This window comes from Stenella coeruleoalba (assembly GCF_951394435.1).
Source record: "Stenella coeruleoalba genome assembly, chromosome: 16".
Lineage (NCBI taxonomy): Eukaryota > Metazoa > Chordata > Mammalia > Artiodactyla > Delphinidae > Stenella > Stenella coeruleoalba.
Window position 1 is genome coordinate 12768195 of NC_137162.1, and position 8606 is coordinate 12776800.

Here is an 8606-nt window from a genome sequence, read left to right on the forward strand (position 1 = left end):
CTTTTCTGGATTTTTAAAAATTAAAGTTTTTAATTTTGAGATGACTGTAGATTCAAACAAGTTGCCAAATATGATGCAATTTTCTTGAACCCTTTGCCTAGTTTCTCCCATGATGACATCTTGTAAACGATAGTATAGTATCACAAATGGGATATTGACATTGATAAGGTCAAGATGCAGAACATTTCTATCACCACAAGGATCCCTCAAGGTGCCCTTTTATAGCCACATCCATTTTATAGCCACATCCACTTCCTTCCCAATCCAATCCCCCTTTAAGCCATGGCAAGCACTCATCTGTTCTCCATTTCTATAATTTTGTCAGTCAAGAATGTAACATAAAGGGGAAGACGTATGTATGTAACCTTTTGGGACTGGCTTCTTTCGCTCTCTGTAATTCTCTAGAGATTCATTCAGATGGCTGTGTATATCGAGAATTCATTCCTTTTTATTTCTGAGTAATATTCCATGGTATGGATGGACTGTAGTTGAATCCTTCACCTATCGAGGAACATCTGGGTTGTTTCCAGTTTGTGGCTATTCCAAATAAAGCTGCTATAAACACACACTTACAGGTTTTGTGTGAACACAAGTTTTCATTTCTCTAGGATAAATTTCCAGGGTCCGGTTGCTGGGTGGTATGATAATTGCACATTTAGCTTTGTAAGAAACTGCCAGACAGCTCTGTTTACAACAGTCAAGACATGGAAGCAACCTAAGTGTCCATCAACAGGTGAATGGATAAAGAAGATGTGGCACATATATACAATGGAGTATTACTCAGCCATAAAAAGAAACGAAACTGAGTTATTTGTAGTGAGGTGGGTGGACCTAGAGTCTGTCATACAGAGTGAAGTAAGTCAGAAAGAAAAAAACAAATACCGTATGCTCACACATATATATAAAATCTAAAAAAAAAAAAGGGGTTATGAAGAACCTAAGGGCAAGACAGGAATAAAGATGCAGACATAGAGGATGGACTTGAGGACACGTGGAGGGGGAAGCGGAAGCTGGGATGAAGTGAGAAAGTGGCATGGACTTTATACTACCAAATGTAAAATAGAGAGCTAGTGGGAAGCAACCGCATAGCACAGGGAGATCAGCTCCGTGCTTTGTGACCACCTAGAGGGGTGGGATAGGGAGGGTGGGAGGGAGGGAGACGCAAGAGGGAAGAGATATGGAAACATATGTATATGTATAACTGATTCACTTTGTTATAAAGCAGAAACTAGCATACCATTGTAAAGCAATTATACTCCAATAAAGATGTTAAAAAATGTATATGTTTACATATATATATACATATATAGACATATATATATACACATATACATATATATACGACATAAATGGATCAAACTCTACACACAGTTCTGTATTCTCCTATTTTCACACAATACTGTTGGCACATATGGACTATTAATGGCTGCTTAGTATTTCATTATATGGATGTGCCATAAAGAATTTAATTTTCTTAAAGCAGACATTAGAGAGTAACCAGGTTTTGTTATTGAGTCTTAAAGCAGACATTAGAGAGTAACCAGGTTTTGTTATTGAGTCTTAAAGCAGACATTAGAGAGTAACCAGGTTTTGTTACTGAGTCTTAAAGCAGACACTTAGAGAGTAACCAGGTTTTGTTATTGAGGTCATTAAGGTGCTGTAGTAAACATTTTGTCCAAAAAAAAGAGAGAAAAACAAAAGAGATGGCCCGACAGTTTTTCGGGGGGCGATACCATTTTACATTCTCGTCAGCGATATAGGAGTGAGCCAGTTTGTCTACGCCATCTCCAGCCTTTGCATTTTTGCTAGTTTAGTTTTAGCCATTCTGATAGGTGTGTAGCGATAGGGCATGGTTTCAGTTTGCATTTCCCTAATGGTTAAGGATGTTGAACATCTTTTCATGTACTTATTTGCCATCTGTATATTCTCTTCAATGAAATATCTGTTCATGTCTTTTGCCCCTTTTCTAATTGGATTGTTTGATTTCCCACTATTGAGTTTTGAGAGTACTTTGTATATTCTAGATTCCAGTCCTTTGTTGGGTATATGGTTTGCAAATATTTTCTCCTACTCTGAAGCTTGTCTCTTCATCCTCTTAACAGGGTCTTTTTTGGAGCAAAAGTTTAAAAATTTTATGAAGTGAGTTGATCAAATTTTCCTTCTGTGGTGTGTGATTTTGGTGTTATATCTAATTCTTTGCCTATCCCTAGATTCTAAAGATTTTCTCTATTTTTTCCCTAAAACTTTTAGTTTTACCTTTTACATTTAAGTTAGTATCTGTTTTGAGTTAACTTTTGGATAAAGTTCAAGACTTAGGTCAAGATTAATTTTCCCCCCTATGGATATCCAATTGCTCCAGCACCATTTGTTAAAACGGCTATCTTATATATATATATATATTTTTGCCGTAAGCGGGCCTCTCACTGTTGTGGCCTCTTCCGTTGCGGAGCACAGGCTCCGGACGCGCAGGCTCAGCGGCCATGGCTCACGGGCCCAGCCACTCCGCGGCACGTGGGATCTTCCCGGACCGGGGCACGAACCCGTGTCCCCTGCATCGGCAGGCGGACTCTCAACCACTGCGCCACCGGGGAAGCCCAGAACGGCTCTCTTTTATACACTGAACTGCTTTTGCACCTTTGGAAAAAAATCAGTTGGACATATTTGTGTGAGTCTATCCCTGGGTTGTCTATTCTGTTCCATTGATCTATGAGTCTATTCCTCTGCCAGTGCCATGCAGGCTTGATTACTGTAGCTATATAATAAATCCTGAAATCAGATACACTGATCCTTCTAACTTACTTTTAAAAACTTGTTTTAGCCATTGTAGTCCCTTTGCCTTTCCATACAAATTTTGGAATAATCTTGCCTATATCTACAAAGATCTTACAGAGCTTTTGATATGAATTATATTAAACCTGCTTATATATTTGGATAGAATTGGTATCTTTGCTACGGTGGGTCTTCCAATCCATGAATAAATATGTCTATTTTTTTAGATCTTTGATTTCCTTTATCAGTGTTATATAAATTCAGCATACAAGTCCTGTACATATTTTGTTAGATTTATATTTAAGTATGTTATTTTTTCAAATGGTAATAAATAAATAAGTGGTATTATATTTAAAATATTCATGTTATATTCATGGCTATTATTTAGAAATATACTTGATTTTTGCATATTTATCTTGTATCCTGTAACCTCACTAAACTTGCTTATTAGTTCTATGAGTTTTTTTGGGTAGATTTCTTGGAATTTTCTATGGAGAAAATCATGTCATCTGTAAGTAGGTGCAGTTTTATTTATTTCTTTCCAATCTGTATGTCTTTTGTTTTCTTTTCTTGTCTCATTACACTGGTTAGAAAGACCGGCACTATGTTGAATAAGAGCAGTGACAGTGCTTTGCTCCTGATGTCAGGGGGAAAACACTTAGTCTTTTGCCATTAGATGTAATGTTAGTTGTAGGTTTTTGGTAGATGCTCTTTCTCAAATTGAAAAAGTGCTCTTTAATTCATGTACCAAAATGTTCACTGCAGCTCTATTTACAATAGCCCGGACATGGAAGCAACCTAAGTGTCCATCAACAGATGAATGGATAAAGAAGATGTGGCACATATATACAATGGAATATTACTCAGCCATAAAAAGAAATGAAATTGAGTTATTTGTAGTGAGGTGGGTGGACCTAGAGTCTGTCATACAGAGTGAAGTAAGTCAGAAAGAGAAAGACAAATGCCATATGCTAACGCATATATATGGAATCTAAGAAAAAAAAAAAGGTCATGAAGAACCTAGGGGCAAGACGAGAATAAAGACACAGACCTACTAGAGAATGGACTTGAGGATATGGGGAGGGGGAAGGGTAAGCTGTGACAAAGCGAGAGAGAGGCATGGACATATATACACTACCAAACGTAAGGTAGATAGCTAGTGGGAAGCAGCCGCATAGCACAGGGGGATAGGCTCGGTGCTTTGTGGCCGCCTGGAGGGGTGGGATAGGGAGTGTGGGAGGGAGGGAGATGCAATAGGGCGGAGATATGGGAACATATGTATATGTATAACTGATTCACTTTGTTATAAAGCAGAAGCTGGCACACCATTGTGAAGCAATTATACTCCAATAAAAGTATTAAAAAAAAGTGCTCTTTATTCCTATTTTTCTGAGAGGTTTTTTGTTTGCTTTTTCTTATCATGAATGGGTGTTGAATTTTGTCAAATGCTTTTTCTGCATATGTTGATGTGATCATATGATTTTTATCTTTAGCCTATCATTATGATGGATTACACTGATTGATTTTCAAATACTGAACCAGCCTTGCATTCCTAAAATAAGCTCCATTTGGTCATGATATATAATTCTTATATTGCTTGATTCTACTTGCCAATGTTTAAGGACTTTTGTACCTCTACTCATGAGGAATAATGGTCCATAATTTTCTTTTTTGTACCGTCTTTGCCTGGTTTTTGTATCAAGGTCATACTAACTTCATAAAATAAATTGGAAAATATTCCTTCCTCTTCTATTGTTTGAAAGAGTTTGTGTAGAATTAATGTTAATCCTGAAACTTTTGTTAAAATTCTCCAATAAAACATCTGAGTCTGGAGATTTCTTTTGGGGGAGTTTTAAAATTATAAACTCAATTTTCTTAATAGTTACAGGGCTATTCAAATTATCTATTTTGTATTGGGTGAGTTGTGGTAGTTTGATTTTTTGAGAGTAATTGGTCCATTTCGTCTAAATTGTTAAATGTATGTATGTAGATTGAAGTATTTCTTTATTGTCCCTTTGATGTTTTCAGTGTCTTTGGCAATACTCCACATTTCATTCCTGATATTGGTCATTTGTGTGTGTCTCTGTTTTTCAGTCTTTCTAGAAGTTTGTCAATTTTATTTCTTTTCAAAGAACCAGCTCTTTGTTTCATTGATTTTCTCTATTTTTATATTGGTTTTAATTTCATTAACTGCTGCTTTTGTCTTTATAATTTGCTTCCTTTGCTTGCTTTAGGTTTATTTTGCTCTTCTTCTAGGTCCTTGAGGTGGAAGCTTAGATTATTGATTGTAGTTTTGATTTCCATCCTTTTATTCCCAAATTGCTTTTCTTGTTACATGTGAAATGAGTTTCTTGTTAGACAGTACATACTTGGGTATGTTTTTTAATACACTCTTCTAATCTGTGTGTTTCAATTGGTGTATTTAGACCATTTACATTTAAAATTATTGTTGATATGTTAGGTCTTAAGTCTGCCATTTTCTTTCTGCTTGTTCACTCTGTTTTTAATTTTTCTTTTCTTTTTCCCAACTTCCTGTGATTCACTTAAACCTTTTTTAGAATTCGATTTCGATTTATCTAAAATCAAAATTCGAGTGTATCTCTTTCTAGAGCTTTTTAAGTGGTTGCTCCAGGTATCACATTATATATACGTAATTTATCAGTTTACTAGTGTCACCATCTTACCAGTTTGAGTGAAATGTAAAAAAGTTATCTCCCTTTATGTCAATTTATTCTTCTTCATGTAATAAGATTGTGTTAAATATTTCCTTTAATACATTTAGAAACATGTCAGACAGTGTTATAAGTTTTGCTTCAACCATCAACCGTAATTTAAAAGACTCAAGGGAAGAAAGAAAGTCTATTGTATTGACCCATATTTTTGCTTGCTATATTCTTTCCTTCCTCCTGGTGTCCCAGGATTGCTTCTTTTATCATTTCATTTCTATTTAGAGAACTTCTATTAGCCATTCTCTTAGGGTAAGTCTGCTGGCAACAAATTCTCTTAGTTTTTCTTCATTCGAAAAATGTGTTGATTTCCTCTTCATTCCTGTAGGATATTTTTCTTGGATATAGGATTCTGAGTTGTCAGTTCTTTTCTTTCAGCACTTGAACAATGTTATGCCACCTCCTCTGGCCCCCATGGCTTCCGATAAGAAATTCACTGTCATTAGAATTTCCTCAGTGTGTTTTTCAGTGATTTCAAAATATTTTTTTTCAAGTTTGACTGTAATGTGTCTTGATGTGGATTTCTTTGGGCTTATTCTGTTTGGAATTCACTCAGTTTCTTAAATCTAAAAATGTATGTGTTTTGCCAAATTTGGGATGTTTTAAGTCATTATTTCTTCCAGTGCTTTTTCAGCCTCACTCTTTTTTTTCCCTATCCTTCTGGGAGTCCAATGGCATAAATATTAGACCTTTTATTAAAGTCCCACAGGCCCCTGAGGCTCTGATCCCTTATTTTCAGTCTAATTTTTCTCTACTGTGCAGATTAGGGAGCTATTATTGTTCTGTCTTCAAATTTAATGATTCTTCCCTCTGTTCCCTTCATTCTGTTATTGAGCCCATATAATGAATTTTTAAAGTTATTGTACTTTTCAGAAGAACCATTTGGTTCTTCATTATATCTTCTATGGCTTTTCTGTGATTCTCTGTTTTTTGAATTTGTTTCAACTTGTTCATAATTTCTTATCAAAACATTTTTATGATGGTTGTTTTCATATCTTAGAAATTCTAATATCTCTGTCATCTCAGTGTTGGCATCTATTAATTGTCTTTTTTTCATTCAGTTTGATATCATCCTGGTTCTTGGTATGATGAATGATTTTGATTGAAATCTGAATATTTTTAGTATAATGTTATAAGACACTAGATCTTATTTTAATCTTCTGTTTCAGATGGCTTCCTTTGACACTGCTCCAGCAGGAGAAGGGGAAGGAGAGAGAGGCACCACCTCGCTACGGCCAGATTTCTTCTTGGCCTTTGTTGACGCCTATTTGAAAGGTAGGGGAATGCTTCTTGTTAGTGCTGGGAGGGTGTGGGAGTTCTGGCTCCCATGAGGCCTCCAGTGACACCCCAGAGTGGAGTGGCCTCTGAATGTTAGAAGGTTATCCTGACTCTTCAAGCCCACCACTTCCGACACCACCAGTGGATTGGGGTAGCGGGGACATCTCATTACTGTCAGGTGGCGTTTGAAGTTTAGGGTTACCACATGACCTTCAGTGATCCTGCAGGGACATGGGGGTTTGGGGTGGGGAACTCCTTACTCCCTATAGGGAATGAAAGTCCCAGCTACATGGCCATCTCTGATAACACCCCAGCAAGGGTGGGGTGGGGTTTGGACACCTCTTGCAGCCTGGTGAGGGATGATGTCTAGAATCCCACGTGGCCTTTACTGTCATGGGTGGGGCTGGGACCACGGTGTTTTCTGTGATATTTAGTTACAGCTGAGTCGTTGTTTTCTAAAAGTTTACTACTTTCTTGCGAGGCTGCCCTTTCCTTGTCCCTTGGCTAGAGAGAGCAGGCTTTTTTGCTGAGGCTTTTCTGTCTGCATCTGTTGGTATTTGCAGGTTGCCTGCTTTGCCAGCACCCAGTCTGGGATGTCTGAGGCAACAAGAAAAATCATCACTGTGCTGTGTTTCAAGTCCTGGGATCCCTAGCCCATCTGCCTTCTTCTCTCTGCCTTTCAGAGTCTTCTTATGCTTGTTTTATATATTATGTCCAGGATTTTTAGTTGTATTTTGAGGGAGGGATAGAGAAAAGTACACTGACTTTATCTTCTGAAGCTGAAGTTCTGTTATCTTTATTTTTAAAGAATATAAAACATTTTGTTTAAAAATAATAATTTTAAAGTTATAGTTTGCACAGTCAGAAAACAAATACAGCAAATATTAAACAAACTTAGATGTGAAACTTAGAGATAAATACTCAGTATGGTCTTTTAAAGAAACATGCAGTCATTAAGACTATCTAAAACCTTCACAGAATAAAAAGAATGTTCCCTGATATTTAGAGTTCTTTATGCTTTCTTAAATACTTTCTTATATTTTGTCTTATTTGATCCTGCTGGGAATCCTGTGAAGGAGGTAAGGCATATATAATCATCGCAGTTTTACAGAAGGGGAAATGGGACTATAAAAGTCAGAACAAAACATAGGACCCATTAAAGATTTATACTAAACAATTGGCATATTTGTTTCCCTACTCTGAAATAAATAATTCTCTTTTATAGAAAATCATAAAACTAATCTTTCCTGAAGGCTTTCTTCCCTATCATCTAAAAAGAGAACATTTTACCTACTCTAAAGCTTCCAGGTTCCAACCATGAGAAGACTTGTTTGGAATCAATGAGAGGATGGGAATTTACTACTTCTCCACCCCCTTCAAAAATTCCGCACCATAACTTCTCCGCACCATAACTCATGAATCATCTTTTGAAAGTCTTGAGTTATATTCTGAATGCTCATCTGGACCCAAGCTGGAGAAATGGCATCTTCTTTGAATTTCAGATTCCTTCTGTGCAATGGAGGCCAAACCCTGCTGAGTTTCCCCTACCTGCTGCTGTATGGGCGGCACGCTGAAGCATGGGAACTATTCTGAGGAACATGTGATGCTGAAATGAGGTGGTGTCCATTCTGACCCTGAATTACAGGCAAAGCCAATGTTTTCTTGGGCACCAAAGATTTTCCCATGACAGAAAAATTCCTCGAGTGTGAGTTTCCATCGTCTGCCTCCATACCTTCTGCAGGAAGCAGAACTCACAGAGGAAGTGGTCCTAGGACTTTCTCTCGGAGATACAGCCTGGAGAACTTCTCTGTTTAGTTTGGTTTCCATGTACAG

General features: G+C 37.1%; 1 protein-coding gene across 5 annotated transcripts in view; it reads left to right on the plus strand.

Annotated features, from left to right (window-relative positions):
- FAM204A (family with sequence similarity 204 member A) overlaps positions 1 to 8400 on the plus strand; it is a 310501-nt gene extending 302101 nt beyond the window's left edge. For 4 of the 5 annotated variants that reach the window (XM_079899450.1, XM_079899453.1, XM_079899451.1 and 1 more), the window contains exon 7: positions 6665 to 7005. In XM_079899450.1, coding sequence (XP_079755576.1) covers positions 6665 to 6826 — 162 coding nt within the window. In that variant the 3' untranslated portion in view covers positions 6827 to 7005. Of the gene's footprint in view, positions 1 to 6664; positions 7006 to 8074 lie in introns of those variants that run through there. The other variant, XM_079899449.1, reaches the window with a different exon arrangement.
- The last annotated feature ends 206 nt before the right edge of the window (positions 8401 to 8606 follow it).